Below are 21,152 nucleotides of genomic sequence, written 5' to 3'. Positions count from 1 at the left end.
TAGGCCCAGGAAGGGCTACAGACAGGTTTAGGCATAAATACTTAACTTCTCAGGGGTGTTGGCAACTACTGGAGAAACAATTCTTTTGGCAGCGCTTCAGAAAGAAATAAGGTTTGCTCTGTGTAGCAGTAGAAAGGAATGTGTGTGTGTGTGTGTTTTTTTAAACAAAAACAATATGAAGTTTCCAGGGGGGTAACAGCGATACATTTCTTTCAATGTTTTTCTTTTTGATTGCATTGTGTGAGGTTTTGTCTGTCGTTTATGTACTGTAAACCAACGCAGGCATGGGGAGGACACGCATACTGCTCACAGAAAGGCTGCTCACAGAAAGGCCGGGAAGCAAATGTATTAAAAAAAAATAAGAATATAAGAATAGGGATTCTCATTTACTCAGATTTAAATCAACATCACTTATTGATAATGAAATAAAAAAGAAATTGTCACACTTCACTTTTTGTTTCTTTTTTTTGTTGTCTGCTTCCGTACTACGTCGGAGGCGTGCTGTGCAATGACATCACCCATTCTGAAAAGTCATGCAAGGCCGCGGCACGACACATAATAACAGTAGAGGAAATTCATCTGCCCAACTGTAATTGAAAGCAGCCTTGTCGCATTCTGTAAACGAATGTGATGCACGAATGTTTGTGCAACGTTTTGTACTCATGTCTCTGTCGCCTTCCTACTAAGGAGATCAACAACTACTGGAATTGCGGTCAGTCCCTGCCAATCTTTCCACTCTACTTTTCTTTCTTGCACAAATACGTGAATTAAATTAGCTAAGTAGGAAGACATATTTGTACAAAACAGAAAACAAATGGTCCTTAATCAAAACAACTCAAAACTTCAGTATATAGGCAAAATAAAATAGAACAAAGATAAAAAAATACAAAACAATATATGCAAACTCCAAACAAATTCACATATATTACTCACATACATGTAATGTAAATAAATAATATACAATTGTGACTCTTAATGCTCCCAAAATGCTCAGAGATGAACAAACTTGCGCACGTATCACGCTTTGCACATACAGTTTAGCTGCTTGCTTGAGAAAATTCTTCATATATCGACCCTTCATATGCCAAAAATGTACTTTGAAATAATAATATTTTTATCTGGGGTTTGGGTTAGTTTTTCACGTAATATTTTGGTAAGTATTTATTTCAGTTTATTATTATTATTATTTCTAAGTATCAAGCCTTGAAGCCTTGTTTATATACCGCTTGTTTACAAAAAGGGGCAATGAATAGACATGTTTGAATGAACATGATGAATAATCGTGATTGTAATTGTGAATTCAATATTGACCTATATATATATATATATATATATATATATATATATATATATATATATATATATATATATATATATATATATATATATTTCTTCAAAATGTATTTGATCTAATTGAGCCATCTTAAAGGGACAGACAGATTAACATGATTTGATGAGACCCTTGTTTTGCTTCAGGGTCATTCTGGTTGTGTGTGTTATATAGTTTGACAGACAGTTCTCAGCCAAGTCAGGGTCAGCACCACAGCGGCAGCGGGAGGGGGTATCCATTAAGATGACCTAGGACAGAGTGACAGTTAGTTGGTGGAAAGTTGATCAAAGTTAACTATTCCATTAATTCCAACCTTATTAAGTTCAGCATTATTGTATTTTTTATATGTACTGCAACATTTCTACAGACCTGATAAACAAATCTCCAATATTAATTTAATGTACATGAACAACCAGAAGACCAACTCTTATTACCTTTACAGTATCGTTATTTCTAATAATAGTAGTGATGTCATCAAAGTAAATCAAAGTATAACCATACACCCGCAAGCGGTCACAAGTACAATGGAAAAGGTGCAAGTGCCATGTGTCACATAGGAACGAATTGATTCTACCGAATTTTGTTTTTAGATAAGATTTTTCGACAACGTTAGTGAAAGTTGCTGTCTTCTGGGCAGCATGCTTGACATATATTGAGAGAAAAGCTCAGTCAACTTTAATTGCAGCTATGCTTCTCCAGATTTCACTCTAACATTCCATAAGACAGTTTCTCTTTAATCAAAACAATACTGCAGCCACACTGTCTGCGACAATGACATTGCATTTTTGAGTTTAAATGTTTTTGTCATCTATCTCAGAAAGAGCAACTGTACCACGGTGCCTTGTTAAATCACAACATGTTCACACCTTTACAATTATTCCAGCCAGTTAAAGTCTGAGCCAGCTGCCACTACCTACAAACTTTAAAAACAATTATTAACTGCATGCCACCAGAGTACATTCTTTTTCAATCTGGCACAATCACAAAACTCCCTGAAGACACTAGTAATCAAACTACACTCAAAACTTCTATAGTATAAACTTTACGACCTTATATTATACATTAGCAACTTTTCACAGCACACATATTGTTACAATCTAGCGTTCCGTCAGACTTAGCCCATCTTTTCTAAAATCGTTCTTGTCACTAGGCAGTCCTTCTGCAAAACAGGTGTCTGTTACTATTGGACCGACGGAAAGTGACAGCCCACTTCTGTATACCTACATGGCTGGGCGTGTCTAAGAAGCTTGTATCGTGGCATGACCCGGAAATGATGATGAATAACAAATTATCTTTAGAGCATTTGTTTGTTTGTGTTTGTTTCATAACAAACACATGTACTGTATGTTATTTTCTTAAATAGCCACATCATTCTCAATGTTATTGACTTCTTGAGCTTGGCGCCATAGAATGAATGCTTATTAAACCATGTACAAACCAGCCGGCTGCAAAGCTTCACTACTTCATGAAGCTTCAGTTGGCCATCAACCTTATCCCTTGAAACCATTATCCTCTGAAATTTTAACCTCCTGTTCCCCCCCAAAAAAGTAATGAAATCGTGTTATGTGTTTACGTCAATGACTAATGGCTGCACCGAGATACCTTAATGTTTAGTTCAAAATCAGAAAATAATTTTGAATCAAAAATTGATTCTGGATTGACACAAAAATCAGAATTGTATAGAAACATGACCTTGGCAAAGATTCCCACCCCTAGTAATTTCCTGCAGCACCTTTGACGGTCGCTCACAACAGGGCACGTCTAACATACTCTTCCTACAAGTTAAAGTTCTTTATTTTTCTAAAAAAAAAACTCTTTTTACCTAACCCTAAGCACTCAAACAATTAGTAGTTTAATTGAGTCATTATAAAACTCAATTTGAAAGACTAGGTCACTAACCCTACACCAACAAAGTGCTAGAGATTTTTTTTCCTCTGAATATATATAGTTAGAAATGTTTGATAGGCATTTGCTAATATGCAGGACCTACAGGGCAGTAGCATTTGTGCAACAAATTTCAAATAAACTGAAAAATATTACCACTCACATTCACCATAATAAAACCTTGTGGTATATTGTTCTACTGTCCTATTCAGCAAACAGCCCACTTTCCCCCAAATTGCCTTATTTGTATTCAGGGACCTGCCTTGGCTCGATCTTGAGACACTAATTTTCAGTTTGGTCGAAAAATATTTTTTCCAGAAGACAGCAGTGTGCATTAATGATGTGTCAAATAACAGACAATCTGCCAGGGACTCAAGAACAGACAATGTACCTTCTGTCAAAGCAGAAAGATTTAAGCCATTGGATATTTAATATACTGTAAATGTATTCAATCAGAGGCTGTGAAGGTTGGGAGATTCTCCCTGGACATAATGTCCCTTTGGACTACAGCAAATTCCCAACAAACAGTGCTACAATATTTCTTTCTGCCAACTTTGCTTATACAGAGTAATACAATGTATGTAATTTCTCACTTTTAGCTTGGTAGGCAAAACAGGGTGTAATATTTTTTATATTTGGAGGTTGTCTACCAGTGTAAAACCCTATAACAGTACCAGGTGCATAGCCCAAAATTGTTTTATATGGAGGCCATGCTGTCGCAACAGGTTTGGCATGCACGCTCAGGGTTTCATTAAATAGACTATTATATTTTATTGTATGGAACAGGTAGCTCCGCCATAGAACAGCAAATCCATCTACAAGTTTGTTTTCGAGCCAACGTTTTGACGCAAAAGTGCCTCATACAATCGGAATGCAGATGCAACGTTTAAATGAATTCTGTTTCTTTGAAGACTGCTGCTTAGCATATGTAAGAGTTTCCTCATCAGAACAGACAATTAGTAAAACTTGCTTCTCATCCTTTCTGATTGCAATCATTGAGAGTTTTCTCTCCGTTTCTTTAATTTGTCTGTGATCGCTGTCATTTCAAGCGTTTAATTCGACCCAAGATTGTAATGATGCACCAGTAGGCGTCATTAGACAAGCAAAGTCATGAGACCTTCATTGACACTCGAAAAAACATGTTTTTTGAGTGAAAATAACCTGTTGCAAAAAAAATCAAACATAAAAAAAACCATTACGAACTGTAAAAAATACTTTAAGGACCGAATTCTTAAGTACTCCAACAATACTTACTGATTTTCACACTGCACTGGAATCTTCAATCATTTTATATAATTTGCTAAGTAGTTAGATTAGAAAGTTTTCCCATTGTAAAAACAATAATAATAATAATAATAATAATAATAATAATAATAATAGTAGATCAAACATACTGCACTTTACATTACTATAGATAAGTATCTAGCTTTTAGGTTGTCTTGTCTTGTGCACCTGCACTTTGTTATTGTACATGTAAAATGTAGAGGATAATGAGAAACGCAATTTCGATTCCTTTGTATGTTAAGCACATGTGAAGAAATTGACAATAAACTTGACTTTGATAATAACAATAATAATAATAATAATAATAATAATAATAATAATAATGATAAGGCGGCACAATGGAAGACTGGTTTGTATGCCTGCCTCACAATTCAGAGGTCCTGGGTTCAATTCCTTCCTGTGTGGAGTTTGCATGTGGGTCCCTGTGCTCATGCAGGTCTTCTCTGGCCACTCTGGCTTCCTTCCACATTCCAAAAAACATGCATGGCAGGTGTATTAGAAACTCGCAATTGTCCTTAGGGATAGATACCAGTGAGCTAGCGACACTAATGAGGATAAGCGCCTTCAGATAATGGATGGATATTTTCATTCCCATCCCCCTATTAAAAAATAGAATTTTTATTTTCATTTTCACAGTGCAAAAACAACATTCTTAGGAAAAGGTTGCCGGTTCAGTCCATAGCATGATGGAAAATTGTCAAAAATGTTTATCTTTTTTTTTTTTTTTTTTAAATAGAACCAGATGTTTGTAAATATTTAATTTTGATTCACCATATTGATCATCAATCTGCCCTCATTAGTGACTAAATAAATCTGAGTATATTTCAAGTCCAGAGGCTTAAAAGTTTTAAGTCTCTAAACAATTAATCAATTACCAAAAATATTTAGTAAGATGAGTATCGTTGCACCTTTAAATAATAATAATAACAACAATAACAATAACAACAATAAAGAAACATTAAAGAATTTGAGTATAGTATAAGTGTTTTGATAAACCCTAAACCCTAAAAAAAAGTCTGAGAATATTTCTAGTCGAGTGGCTATCATTCTGAGCTTGTTCACAAAACAGTATTAGGTCCCTAAACATTTAATCAATAACCAAAAATATTTATTAATTGATTGTTGCACACCTAAGTAAAAGAATAAATATTATTCTATACTATAGAATAATTTGATGTTTATAGAAACATTATAGATTTTGAGTGCAAAATCTGTGTCTTAAAAGAGCCTAATGTGAAAGAAATTCTGCAATTAAAATATCTATCTATCTATCTATCTATCTATCTATCTATCTATCTATCTATCTATCTATCTATCTATATATATATATATATATATATATATATATATATATATATATATATATATATATATATATATATATCCATGGTGGCACATGTGATTACAGCCTTCAGTGATGTCTGAACAAATACTGTACCCCTCATAATACCGTCATTTATGATACCACAGGTAGAGAAATCATATACAAAACCACACGTACGCATTACTGGGTGTTGCATCACATTAATCGTATACAAAACAAGCTGAACTTATTTGTTTGTTTGAGTTGCATCACGTGATATGTATGTGTATTTTTTTAACATTCATTTGTACTGAATGACCACAAAAAGACTGAAATTAAAATTCTAAAATGAAGACTATAATAATGTCAAGATCCTATAGGGGACCTCTACACTTGTCAGTTCAGAGTTTGGGTATTGCTGAAATTGTGATGTGTCACTAGATATTGATTGTAAGTCTCTATGAGCCCCCAGTGAACAACTTTGATGGTATTTCTCAAATTAGTCCTGAAATTAAATGACCTAGCCGCTTATGATTATACCTGAGACCAGGGGCGTGCAGAGTGTTATGTCTACCAATTTCTGCCTATGTTTTTAATTTTTGATTCATACTGCAAACACTTGACTTGCATTGTGTGTCACAGTGTGACAGTAATAAAAACAGATGGGACGATATAGCTTATGTTAATGTCACAGAATGAGTGACAGGAAGGGAATCAACTGAAATGAGCAACTTAGTTTGGTCAGTGGGAGGCAAACTGAATAATGCATAATATAAGAAAAGCTCCTAAACATACATTAGCCTATCTTGCAGGACCTTGCAGCATTAATGTAGGTACATGTAGGTAAGACAAGTTTAACAGCATCTGTTGAAGTTATAAGACAGTATTTATAGACTTATTCTTACAGAACAATCTGTTTCCTCCTTTTTATTGGTATGTGCCATCTAAACAGGATGCCATCTGATAATTTAAATAAGAAGGCCCTGAAAACCAGAAAAATGCATCTGTTTTTGTGTGGAGCTCAATTTTGTTTGTGTTGTCAAGCCGTCCCAACAGTCCAGACAGGCCGAATAGAGAAAATACAATCCTATCATTTGTGGGTGTCTCTACCCCTCACCTCTCTGATAAAGTTATTTCTCTTGATACACTTCCTGATCCTCTTGATACTTTCTTAAATCCTTCATTATGTTCCCGCTCCTCCAGAACCCATAAGTCTGGTAATACTGTCATCACAGGAGATTATGAGCTCACAAAAACACTTTCTCCCCATCTCATCTAACCTGAACCAAAGACAATGTCGCTGCCCTAAACCCGCTCACCTTTTCCTACCTTGCTGTCTTCAGGTGAGTGGGATCAACGCGTCGATGAGCAGGAAACGGGAGCAGCGAGTCTTGTTCATGGTGGTGACCATGGTGATCTGCTACCTTATGTGCTGGCTGCCATACGGTGTCATGGCGCTGCTGGCTACTTTTGGACCACCGGACCTTGTCACACCCGAAGCCAGCATCATACCTTCCGTCCTGGCAAAGACCAGCACAGTCATCAACCCGGTCATATACGTCTTCATGAATAAGCAGGTAAAGAGTGCTCTGACTATCTAATTTGACATCCAGATGATAGTTTTCCTAATGAGGTCTCGTAGAAGAAATTAACAATAAAGAAGGGCAGTTTAAATGATGTGTTTCTGCATAAATTTAGCTGCATATCAAAGGATTCTACTTCAGGGATTCCATTGGATTATAAATCACACCATGTGTCAAAACACTAAAGGATATTTGTTTGTTCCCATTAGCGTATGTCACAGATCAAAGGTTAGCATAAGATGAATGTAACAGGCACATTATCTAAAAATATACGCTATCACTGAAGGTAAATTTACATAGTTATAACTAATTTTTCACAGCAAATGATTACATCTAAACCAATGGGAAAAGCTGCAGTACAACTAACAATGATGTATATTCCTAACAATCAGTATGTCTCAATTAACTTTGAATCATGCCCATCTAAGACAGTGTAATAGATTTTTTAAGTATTGTTTTTATTGACTTAGGGGAGGCATGGCTCTGCGGTAGACTGGCCGTCTCCTAACTGAGTGGTTGTGGGTTCGAGCAAGACACGGAAGCCCCAGTGGCTCATCATCAGTAGATAAATGAGTAGGCAGTGTAAAGTGCTTTGAGTCCCATAGGTAGAAAAGTGCTACTTTTGTGAAAGTCCATCATTATACCATTAACGCATTGTTTAGGACAGTTGGGATCCGCTCTCCGTCTATAGAATCGCCTTTGGCCTTGTTTCAGACGACCAGACAAAATCTGAATTTTAGCCGATGCAGACGGAAACTTTTTGTGGGAGATTTTAGTGAGATCACATTTGAAAGTTAGTTTTTTATCTAATGTTGAACAGGGTGCATCTCTGTCTGAACAGCTCAAAAAACAACAATTGGATGTAATTGTCAGCGAGTGGAAAATGTACACTCGTTTTCATTATGGATATGAAGAAGACACTTTTGTGTGTGTGTTTTCTTTTCAGTAACCCGTTTTAAACATGATGGTGAGGTATGTTATTGCAGGGATTGCGTTTCAAACTAGAGTATATCTGCACTTAGTGAAATCCACAAAGTAGGGTTTGATTTCTTTTTCATTTTTTTTCTCATTTTCTCACATGCACATTTTCTCACATTTTTGGGGGTTTATCATACTCTATGCTTTTATATTTTTTTCCAGCCAATATTTGTGAACTTTGAGAGGGAATCATACAGGTTGGGTGTGAATTGTTCTTGCGGGGGTAGCGAGATCTGGCAAAGTCTTCTAAACTTGCCAGAGAACAAGCCTTGATCTTCTGAATAGTTTGTTAGCGTCTATGGTGCTCTCTAGTCTGCTGCCATATCCATCATAGCACACTTAGTACGTCAGGATGCTCTCGATGTCTGCCTGGTAAAAGGCCTCCAGCAATGTTCAGGTTGTTTTTCTAAGCGCTCTCTGGAAATGTATTCGCTGCTGGGTCTGCTTTACCAATAGCTTTGTGTTGGGCTACTAAGATAGGTCGAGGCCACCAGAGTTTGTCAAAACGCTCTGAGGACCTTTCATACACTGTCAGTCAGGACAAGTCACTTTCTCTGGGTTCATTGTCCTCAGACCAGTCATTGCATGTTCCTGAGGTAGGTCATATAAGGATATGAATAACCTTTGGGAGAACTTATATATTTTTAAATGCCTTTATTATATTTTCTAATCTTACTTTTAACATTCGTTAAAGTTCAAATTCACCTTGTAGCCACACTTGGTCATGGCGTGTTAAAGCATCACACTTTGCTAATCAATATTCCAGGCACTCTGTGTCTTTGATCCTGCAAATGCCTTTTATGTAAAACTTGCACAGAAAAAAATTGGACTTTTTTAGTTTATCCAGTGGTCCTTGAGTTTTTTTGACATTGTATGACGTCAAGTTACCTGTTACCTGTTAAGAGAATTCCCCGCTACTCGTAATTTCTCGAAATTGCTTTCCCACAATCACAAACCTACAGTCAAATTAATAAAATGTGCACTGAAATATCTATAGTTATGAGTTGCAGTCATAGAGGAATGAGCCTAATTCATTTTTAACTGACTAACAATTTTTATTCCTAGGTGTACTTTAACTTTTTCTGATGCAGCAGAGGGAACTATTGATGGGACTTTTAGCTTTTTAAAGGGAACCGTTCATTCAGGAACTACTCACTAAATCGAGCCGTTCCAAGAATGGGTCTCTTATGTTTTTTAGTTTATTTTAAAACATCAAAGTTTTATTCCTAAAATAAACACTGGGATTAGTAATACAGCTCAATTCATGTCATACTTTAGGTGTTTAAATGATGGAACATTTACTATGGCCTTTCTCTAATTATTAGAGTCTAATTTATCGTAAGTATATTATATATACAGTAGTATAAGGCATGTTGGGGATTGTGTCAAAAATTGTGTCGTTTTGACATATGGAAAAGTCTCAAAAATGAACACACAATAACTTCTTATTGTATTTAGGACATCATTATTAATATTCACAACACACTACACACATTGGCTAGCTTATGTGTTTTGTTTAAAATTATCATATACAGTATATCAAATCAAGTCTGTAGTCTGTATGTAGTCACCCCTGAGGGGGGGCAGCTCCTTACAAAGACTCAAGTCCCATCATTCACAGACAAGAGCCGTTCGTCACATCACCAGAAAGAAAATTGCACACTGTCACGAGTCTAGCAAATAACAGATACTCTTTAGGACTATTGTGTACTATGGAGTAGACAGCCAAGGATGGGAGGTGAACTCCAAATTCTATTTCTTCAGTCACCTTTTGAGTTAGGCCTGCTGATTAACGTGGTCAGCCCCATCTGATTCTACGGCAAAATTAACAACATGGGTTAAATCAGCCTTTCTAATATGTCCTTTCATTTTTGCTAATGATTCCATTCCACAGTCTGGAGACTTCAATGTTTACGCCACAGAATAATAATGCTCTGTTTTAATCTCTCTTTCTGAATCCTGTTTTTTTTTTTAGTCTATTAGTCCATTGTAAGTCTTTGGTGAATTTAAATCAGCTTTAATGAGCAAAATTGCCAAGCTCGTCAGAATACTTGTGCACTTTTGCTGCAAAAGGATTTGCTTTGAGGTCAGGTACGGTGTTATGGGTAAGGCTGGATGCTTTAAACAAGGCTTACATTTCCAGGACATTCTCATCCCTTGGGGTCCAATGCAGACACTCCAAGTGTATTAAATAAAGCCTCTCCACATGTGATCTTGATACATGGGAGGTACCCTACTGGATTGAAGCAAATCTAAAGTATGTCAACGCTCTCACTGGGCGATCAGAGTGACATGAAATGAATTCTTAAATGTAGTCCTGAGTGGTCATACCACACTGAGGTTTTCATTTGTGGTAGACTTGAATTGTATTGTTTATTGTATTAAACATCATTGAAAAAAGGTTGAGAGCCACTGCAGTACATCATGGATAGATCACAGTACAGAGTATATCTGAAAAGCAAATCAACTCCACGGTGGTTAACGATTACGGCATATTAATTTGTTGATGTTGTTTTTTTTTCAATGTGTATCATAAAGTATACATTGATGCGTCACTTTATTATCACTTTTTCGTGTGTTTGTTTCAATGTGAAACAGAAATGTTAGATGTTAACAAGCAGCAATTTTGTCTTTTCCATCTCTAAACACATCCCGCAGCTAAAACCTCAACCAAGCCACAAATAGAAAACCTTACCGGAACTTGTAAGAACACATATTACCAACTTGTGACAGCCTGACGGGAACACTACACTGTCCTGTATGTCATTTTCAGTCTTCAATTCCTCCCAGCCCGTTACTATGGAAACTGTGAGTTGAGGCGAGTTGAAGACTAAAAATGCTGTACAGATACAAGGAACAGCTGGCGTGTGTTTTCTCCCATCATCCATCAGTGGCGCCAACAGAGCCAAAGAGGCCACCAGGAACATGAATTCATACTGTGGACTTCTGGGTATGTTTTCACTCAATGCACATTTTGATTCCTGTCAACCACCAATGTTTTGCATGTCACTCAAGGTGATGAGAAACTCAGTTCCGCACAATGTTGCAGAGATAGAAATCACTGGAGGGAATAATGTCCAGATGAAACATTACTGATGCCTAATTAACTATCTGTCCATCTGTAACATCTTGCACACCGTCACAGCCCACTGTGCAGCGCATATCCAGCCTGACAATTTGGTACAATCTCGAGGTTATTAGAGCAGCATTTGAATTTGTCTTTCCTTTCTGAGACTTTCTTTCAGACTCACACAGCAGCCTCATTCAAATGGAAAAGAGCATTTTGACTATGAAAACGCGACATGCTGCTCCCTACGCTTATTTGCCAACACACTCGTATGCACTCTGCAATGATGAAGAGGTGCGCCATTCAACTCAAGAAGAATCATGAAAGCTCCAATTAAGCCAAACCGTCTCCACTATATGCTTTATAGCTGCCTAATTCCATATGCCTCCATATGAACAGGAACGGCATCATAAATATTGAAACTATACCGACAAGCTTGTAGGGTTTCCATATATTGCCGTTTTATTGCTTGGAATTGCTTCATTGAATGTGACAGCTTGACAAGGCCAATAATTTGCTAAACCATCTCCTTCAACAGGAAAAAAAAAAACCACCGGCAAATCTTTGCCCCATCATTTCCACCTCTTTTTTCCTTCTTGATTATCATTTGGAACATTATGATTGAACGCTAATGAGAATGCCGAAAGCAGCAGTAATGAGAGCAAAAGGTGGCTATTTTGAAGAAACTAGTTCATAAAACTTGTTTTCAGTTATTTCATCTTTTTTGTTGAGGACCTAATTCCATGTGTTCATTCATTGTTTTGATGCCTTCGGTGAGAATCTACAATAAAAATGCTATATACAGTATTGATCACAAGTTTTAAAAAACCTTATAATTTGAATGGTCTCAAACACATTAAGAGGTCAAAAAACTATTAAGTAAACTATTAACACTGGAAAATGTACAGCTGTCAAGTCATTCCTACCCTTAGCATAATTCATATCATCAAACCGACAAAAAATGATGCTGACTTTAAAGAACCCAAGTCATAAAACTTTGTCTTTTTTGATCACCCTATTTTTGTTTATCCAATAATTCCATCTTTTTTTTTTATATTGTCCTTATATATGTCCTTTTGTCTAGTATTCTAGCATTCGGGTAATGTTTAAATGATATAAAAACAAACACGGAATTAGAGGGGGTTTTGTCGAGCACAAACAAACATCTGATGTTCAATAAAATGCAAGCAAGACGTTTTTTTTTTGACTACTGATTATATCGCCAGGTTTTTCTCCACTTCATGATCCAATGTGCATCAACATTGGGTCACACATCAATGATATTGCACCTCCATCAGATGGCAAAATTGATGTATAGTGAAATTTCTAAGGGTAAACATAATCATGTGCCCCTTAATTTGTTAGAAATAATAACATTATTTTCCTAAAAAAACAAAAGGGTTAATTTTCAAACGGCTGTTAAAAGCTAAGCAGGCTTGTCATCAATATGTAAAAGGATATTCAATCCTATGTATAACAAACCTAAAAAAAACAATGACTTATCAAGGATCCTTGGTTAAAATTATGACAGGGTTGTAAAGCCTCGCCTTGAACTCGCTTGTGCAGAATAAGAAAAATCACAAGATGAGATATATTTACACAAAAACATGAAAAATGTATGAGAAATATTGTTCACCAATATTTACTGTAATTATGACCAATTCTGCATTAGCATAGGTTCGTGACACAATAAGACGTGCCCAGACTTTAATAGGAATTCAGGTTTTATCACTGCCACAAGAATAGACTTCCCCTGAAGATCCGATGTACTCGTAATTTTTTAATTGGATGCATGATGCAAATGTGAATGTGCAGAGGAAGATTATCTCATGAGCGTGTGACTGGATCCTCTCCAAGAATATTGAACAAAGTTAAGAGTACAGGCCAAAGATACTTGTGCTTCAGATGCTCACTTTCACTGGATTTGCATCTCCCGAGGCCTGTTGTGTAGAATGTTTTGGTACAAAAATCAGTAGCTGCATATTAAGACATTTGCATCTGCTTTCTCAGTTGTCTTGGAAATTAACAGAGAGACATGTTTATCATTTAAGGCAAGCAACTGTTCTTCTATGAAACATAACACCCAGCTGCAATCGGCTTTACAGGAATAGGATGCTTCTGAAATTTGAGGCTTTCTCCACACAGTGGTTGTGCACAACGTAATATACACAAAACTGACTGCAACCTTAAATCAGATTGCATTCCCTACATACATTCTTGTATGCGGCAGTAAAACGTTTACCTTGGAGTGCTCAGTTTAATATTTATTCAGCTTTTGGAGTTTTGGGATGTATCTCAATATCGCAGTTTATGGGAGCAAATTAAGTCATTCAATTATCGTTGAAATGCCTCCAAACAAAGCATCAGAGCATAGAATCACTTCATTTAGATTCTCTAAACGGCGCTCAAGAAACAGTCAGCAACTTAACAAGAGAATTTGGAATCTTGTATTTTGCCATAAAGAATTAGCGCACATTCTTTGGGACATTCCCCATGAACATTTGCAACCATCTTTACAGCTTTAATATATTCACATATATTTAGTGTCACCTTTAAGTTTCTGGAGAGGAACAGAAATAATGTTCTCTCACAAAGCAAGTAAGCTAAGAATGTCTCTCCAAAGTAAGACATCACCTGCCGAAAAGGGGGACACGTCTTCAAAGTGTGTTATCTGAGCGTCGGACCAGGTAGCTGAGAGCATTGTCTGAAACCGTTGTGATCATTCTAAAATCAGCCTTTCGGAGACGCCTATGACCTCTCTTCTCCAAGTACCTTGTCAGTGCATCCCTCCCTTTCCTTCTCCCTGCCATGATTTATGTTTCTGTGCCTGTCTTTTCGGTTTGCTTGACTTTACAGCTTTTATATGTGTGGAATACCATACACCAAACCATTCCATTTTTTCTTTGATCAGCTGTACCTCTTCAGTGGACTAGGACAAAGAGAAGTGTTGCTTGCATTCATTTTTTGATGAGCTGCAGGTTATTAACAGATGGCCAAAGGGGACCGATGGTTTGCTTATGAACATGTCCTGAGGCATTTCTCTCACCTCCAGCAAATATTTCACAAGTTCATTGTCCAGTAAAAAGATTCTGGGAAGTGTGTTGCACGGCACAAACCATCCATGCAACCAGCTATCCTCAATTATTATCTCTATTTCTTATGTTATCGAGGAAAATCAAGCATGCTATTTAATAAATCAAATGCATTTTAACTTTAGTTTTTGTGGATGGCAGACTGATTAGCATGTCTGCCTTCGGGTTTTGTCAGCCTTCGTATAACTAGCTAGATGCACACTGCCAATAGTCAATTACGCTAGTCAACTACGTGGTCATTGTATGATAAGGCAGAAGTCTCCAGCGTTAACGCTATCGACTTGGTGCATTCAAATGTCAGACATTTAAACGTTTAAAACTCAATAGATCATGACAAATCTTTTCACATCTATAGATTGAAGCAAAAATTATTGCCCTTCTGAATTGAATTGTACACCCTAAAATCTGAATCAAATAAAATTGTGAGAAAGTCAGATTCCCATGTGCCTAGATTACACATATATATATATATATATATATATATATATATATATATATATATATATATATATATATATATATATGGTGTGTGAATTTTCCATCCCTAGTCTGACAGTGAATAACTTTTGATTTTTGTCTTTTTCCAGCACACTTGTGTTTATGTGTTCTTTTTTTCAAGAGTTGAATTAGTTCTGTTTTTATTACAACATATAAAAAAAACAAAGTGTATTAAAGAATATGGATTCTTGTGTAAATCAATTTTGGACATTACGTTCCCACATAACTTGCAAGTGACATGTCAAGCTTAAAATGTTTGTGATGCTTCTTTTTATTTCGGGAGCAAGTGTACATTTGAAAAGATTCTAGAGTCAAGTTAATTACCGTATTTTCTGTCAAATCAGACGTATTAATCATTTATCATACAATAATTTTTATAATGTTGTTCATGATTTTTCATGATGTCTCTGCCATGTATTTTACATTTGTTAATGCAATGTTGAGTGGTTGTGTTTCCTCTCTTGTGCGTTTCTGCTTTTCTAAACAGGGTGTGTTTTGCACTTGTGATAAAATGTAGTAGACTATAAGTATACATTAAACTCACTACGTATACTAAGTATACTACGTTTTCTCAAGAGTGTTATCTAACTCCACGTCTGAAGGTCAACCTGGAAAGAAGGTATAAAAGCATAAATTGATGTGCATGTGTTTTTAATCTTAAATGTACACTCTGTGGATGGAGATGTTTAGAAATGCCTGGAATTTCAAGTACAGCCAAGCATCCTGAATGAATTGTTATGCTGTCAAACTGCTGCTGGGGTACTCAATTATTCAGAATCTACCTATCTGTCCATCAGCCCTACTGGATACCTGGACTTTGAGCTGTGTGGCACCGGGGGAATTAGGTTGTGTAGCAGTTGGAGTCAAACGGGAAGATCTGCATGAACTCAGAATGCTGAAACTTCCACATATCTTTTATATATTGAATAATCTATCAAGGGGTCATTCACTATTTATCAGAGTTTGACAGATAACTTACACAGATCCATGCCTTCTCTCTGTATCCATGACAAGAAGCCGGCTTCTTGCCTTCCACACTAGTTTGATTTGTGTAACCGGAAAGCTCCTTTTCGATGTTGTCAAAGTGTTCAGCGGCGAGTAATCAGCCTCAGTTTTAATGACAAATTTTGCTCTCATACATCCCTGTTGGCCATCATTATCTTGATTTTAACAAGTACAATAAGTACAGTGTCACTCAATAGATAAAAATAGAAATGTGAAAACAATGGCTGTGTTCAGATTTCATCAGTCAGCCGACTACTTTGTAGTTCTTAGTGGATGTTGTATGTACTGTACACTATTTATACAAAAATGATTTTCAGGGTTGCAAGGTGGGGTTGCTTCAACCCATGTGCAGTATTTTGACCATTTTGGGGTCATTTTCTTCCACATAATTCTCACAGTATTTTAGCTATGGATGGCACACTCCTGGTAGTGTGATAACCAAGAGGTCTAGCTATGTTGAAATATGACATGTCGTCACCATCTGGGTGGAATTTCAGCTCTCTAGTGGCTTCTTTCCATGCTTTCCCTTTTGTGAAATGCCTTTGATGTAAAGATCAAATAATAATGACAAAATATTGCCCAAGGATTAAGTTGGGATACAATACATTAAACATAGACTGCACATGAGAGGTGTTCATTGCGTTGTTTAGGGTTGACCGAGAAGATAGTGTTGGTAGATTGCATGACATGCTTTATTAATATAATGGGGAAAAAAGCACACGTAGCTACACAGGGGCAAGCAACAAGTTGGTGGAGACTATTTTTAGTCAAATAATCAAATTAAATTACATGTTCTGAATCCATTAATTTCTTTTGTACAAGTCTCAAAATGTAGCACACTTTACAATACTGGACAAAGTGGAGATGATTACTCCTTATAATACCAACTATTGAACTACGATGGCACTTGTGAAAAAGAACAGACATTTAATTCAAACACACTTCTCACTAACGGTCAGGTAAAACTAGTAATCAATATTAAAATAAAGAAAATCACCTGATTCCTAACACTACAGTACTTATTGAAGTCTCCAAATAAATAACTATACATTATAGAACATATATTTAGGGACCTCTGGTATTGAACATAGTGAGATGCATTGGTATGGTCGTATTCAAATTAGCATTCAGGCTAAGTGACATTCAAAATGCAAGCAAGTACAATCACAATTTTGAGTTTGTACCAGCTTAAAAAAAAATAGGATTTGTTGCACAATCATTTTTTATCTACATGGCTTCAACAACAATTTAAAAAAAATGCTCACAGGGCAGTATGCATTCAGTCACAACAGATTGTTCAATCATATGACTGCAGAAAGTCCCCTAATTTAATCGTCATATTTACAAATAACATACATTATTGATGTTGTTTTGCCATTATAACATTAGTACAGTAATTAAATTAAGACTGCCCCCGCATCCATATCACACAACATAGAGGTGTGTGTAGTACATCCATCATATCTGTATTATTTCTGTTCAAAAAAGAGTTGTAGTCCAGTTTTCCCCTGCAAAATAAGACATTAAGGGCCCGATCCAAAAATGGTGCAAAAAATGAAGTAAACCTATAGAATGTGATTCACACAGCAGGCGCACAGTCACTAACTGCGCTGTCAAGTAGAATGATTCTCGATGCACCAGAGATATTTGTGCGTATTCAAATGAGCTAATATGCATATATTTGGCAGAGAAATTGCCGTTCTCTATGCAAATGAGCCTGATTGATAAACAACGTCTAATTTACCAATACTGATGCAAGTAGCAAAAGGCAGTATGGGGCGAGTAAATGACACAGGCTCAAAGCTCGTCTATAAGCTGTGATCCTGAGGATACAAAACGCTTCATGTGAAAAAAAAAAGCACACGTCGCTTAATGTCAGAAAACGATGATCATTCAAATTCATGTGCACATCACTATCTACTTACACTTTGCCCAATTCATACCTCTACCCGAGCAGAGCCAGAACCATTCCGTTACCAATGCACTTGCTGAAATTTTGAATAAAATGCCATTTCTCAATTTCAAGCCATTGATTCATTTTCGATCAAATCATTCTAAATCTACCAATATTTTCATTTGAATTGAATTTGCAGCCCCAAATTGTGGCAAAATATGCGTTGTTGAAAATAAATCTATATTGATGGATTCAAGGGTTTCAGAGTTAATATCATTTAAAATGTAGTCAACAAACAGTCAGCGTTGGCCAAATCGGTCAGTAAACTCAAATACTGTAGAAGCCAATTATCATTTCGCAAATGATTAATAACATAAATGTGCAATGGTTATTTTTTAGAAAGAATGAGAACTGGAATTATGTTCTCCTGTTCTCTGTTCTCACCCGCAACTCTCAAGAGCAAATGAACAAATTAATCATTTAGCCAATTGAAAATGCAATAATGGTGAATGAGAATCTAATTAGTAGAGTGTTGAATGTAATTTGGAAACTTTACCAATAAATTATGTCCCTGAGCCTATTTTTTCTTTCATGTAAAAAGGTTTGCCACAATAACCCTATTATAAAGGAAGAATGTCGAGAGAATCAGCAAGGAGGGAGACAGAGTTTAATCAGTCATAATTATATGTAATTACCTTAAAAGCTAATATAGAGCATTGTGTGAAATTACATGGCAAACTTTAAAGTTTGCTGCAGGAAGAAACTTTACCAGCAAAACATGATTCTGTCCTTTGTTAAGGCTCCAAATAAGCTTTTTTTCCACTATTTGTTGAATAAATTCTAGACTTTCCACCTCAAGTTAACACATGGAATCACTAAACTGAGAATCAAGCACCTGCCGGTGGCCTCAAAAGGTTTCAAGTGTGTTCAAGAGTGCCAGATCTCATTCGTCTTATTCTGTAACCGGTACGGAACAATCGCCATGGTTTAGGCCGCACAGAGTTCATGGATTGCTCGTTTAACAAAAATAAAAATTGTTAATCGTCATGTTATTGTTTAATAATGACTGTTGCTTCAGATCCTTGGAATTAACTTGTAGAACAAAATCTTCCACAAAATTAGACAATCGCTCCTCAAATCAAGCCACTGATTCATATAACTGTGATGAAAAAAAAAATAGCCTTGTTTGAGCATGTTTTAACTGAATCCACTTTTGATCCAATGGTCTTCTCGCATGCCTCAGTTTTACAGATGCTTCCAAGCACTTCTCCATTGCGAAGCTCCTCGGCGAGGCTCCAGTGTGAAGAGCTCCTCAAAAGTGGCCACCAAGGCCATGAGGGCCGGCGCTTTGACCGGTCCCCGTCGTACCAACGACTTTCTCTTCATGGTGGCCTCCCTGGGTCAGCCGGCTGCCGCTGTGCCACAACTGGACCCGACCCCCGAAGCAACCTTTGATGTCACCAAAGCCCCTTCGTCCGACATCAACCAGCCTGTTGTAGTATCGCTAGTGGCCCACTTTGATGGGTGAAAGCTGGCTGTGACCTTGACATCAGCATAAAAATGTCTCCAGGCTAGAAGGCATTAATTATGAATGGTGCTGTTGCTGAGTTTGGTCCAACTGCAAAGAGCCAGTTCAGACCAATAGAAAGCAGATGTTGCATCAGCTGTGTAGAGGTTGCTGTAGCCAAAACAGTGCAATTTAGAAGGGAACCTGGGGAATGAAATTATCAGTAGAACTGACAGACATGCATCCGACATTGGCAGTCTGTTTTTCGGGAAACAAAAGGTGGACAATCCTTTCAGTAGGACAAAAAAAACAAACAAAAAAAAAACAATAAAGATACAAAAGGGGCTAACGGATACCTGGAGTCGATTACTATATTTGTGCAACATCCATAAATAGAAACTACTTAGCCGTGAGATATCTTACAAAGAAAAGGCAAGGCTAAAGAAAAGACACTGACTAAGAATGTTTATGAACTCATTCTCTTTTCTGACAACTTTGTGTCAAATTAATCAGTGTAATGTGCATTTAAGCGCCCAGAATTGGCTCCTTATCATATTACATGGTTGTACATGTAGCACTACTGCCAACGGAAGCGGCTTTGAAATGTTAAAAGCGATCTTAACATGCATGTTTGAGAGTTACTGTATTGTTCCCTCAATAGTGTGCATGTGCACTTGATGATCGCATCCCTGTTTGAATGGATACAATTAGAATCTTTAACACGCTTAACCTTAAAGAGGGGCGTTTGAATAGCACGAGAACCTTTCCCCCCCTAAAAATTTAAATTAAGCAATCCCCTTGTAATTATATTGACATTGTTTGTAATTTGATATGTTTGCATGCATAGTTCATAAAACAAAAAATGTTTCTGATTAAACCCCGTGCTCAGGGTCTTTTCTTTATAAACCAAAAGTGTTGGCAGTAAAGTGTCTAGCTAGAGGGCATTCGGTCAGCAACGCACAGGCGGGTTCCACATGCCTGCCACCAATCAACAATGTTTACAGCAATCTGTGAATATTTGGGACAATAAGGACCATTTCATGACTCACGTCAATTCTTCTTTGTAGAGAACTGCAAAATGTCCATCTGACACTACAATGTGTTCTTGCTAAAATTATTTTATGTATATATGGTTTGTCATGTGCTTGTCTGCATCCAGTTCAAGGATTTTGACTCTTTTATTGTCTTGAGATGTTGAGAAGAAAAGCATCAGTATTGTGTTGCCAGTGAATGTTTAAGCTTTCTGTGTTGACTGTAAAGAGCGGATTGTTGTAATTTTTTTCCTCCCTATTATCTATGGGCTATGAAAATCTTGTGTACTTCATGTTATGATACATAGGTTGATACCAAAGCTAAAGATTTTTTTAAATATTTTTTAAGAGGCGATGTCTTAATAAAAGTTTTTAATCCACTGGAATATGCAATGTCTTGTATTAAAATAGTTAACATATTGGGAGTTTTAATTTTACCAAAATGATGCATTATGGGTGATGCTGGAGACAGAGGTGTCTTTCAAGGGTGGAACTGGTCTTATAATCCACACCGGTTGGTTTCTTAGTTTTTGTTTTGTTTTATTTTTGTTCAAATATGGTATGGGATGGTATTTTTTGTTCAGATATGGTATTTTTTTCTTGTTTGAATGATTAACAAGCAATTCAAGATTTAAAAATTGACATATTACCCAGCCTGCCCCTCAGCCTATGAGAGGAAGATTAAGAATTTATCTA

General features: G+C 36.5%; 1 protein-coding gene across 1 annotated transcript in view; it reads left to right on the top strand.

Moving 5' to 3' along the window:
- The window catches only part of LOC148414973 (pinopsin-like), a 56,711-nt gene extending 35,875 nt beyond the window's left edge, over positions 1 to 20,836 (top strand). Inside the window, exons 3-4 of the mRNA XM_088429333.1 lie at positions 7,145 to 7,378; positions 19,162 to 20,836. Coding sequence (XP_088285459.1) covers positions 7,145 to 7,378; positions 19,162 to 19,446 — 519 coding nt within the window. The 3' untranslated portion in view covers positions 19,447 to 20,836. The remainder of the gene's footprint in view (positions 1 to 7,144; positions 7,379 to 19,161) is intronic.
- Positions 20,837 to 21,152: the final 316 nt, after the last annotated feature.

Source organism: Hippichthys cyanospilos, chromosome 12 (genome assembly GCF_059441005.1).
Source record: "Hippichthys cyanospilos isolate Australia breed blue-spotted pipefish chromosome 12, RoL_Hcya_1.0, whole genome shotgun sequence".
NCBI classification, from domain to species: Eukaryota; Metazoa; Chordata; class Actinopteri; order Syngnathiformes; family Syngnathidae; genus Hippichthys; species Hippichthys cyanospilos.
Note: the sequence above shows the minus strand (reverse complement) of the source record. Positions and strands in the feature narration are given on the sequence as shown.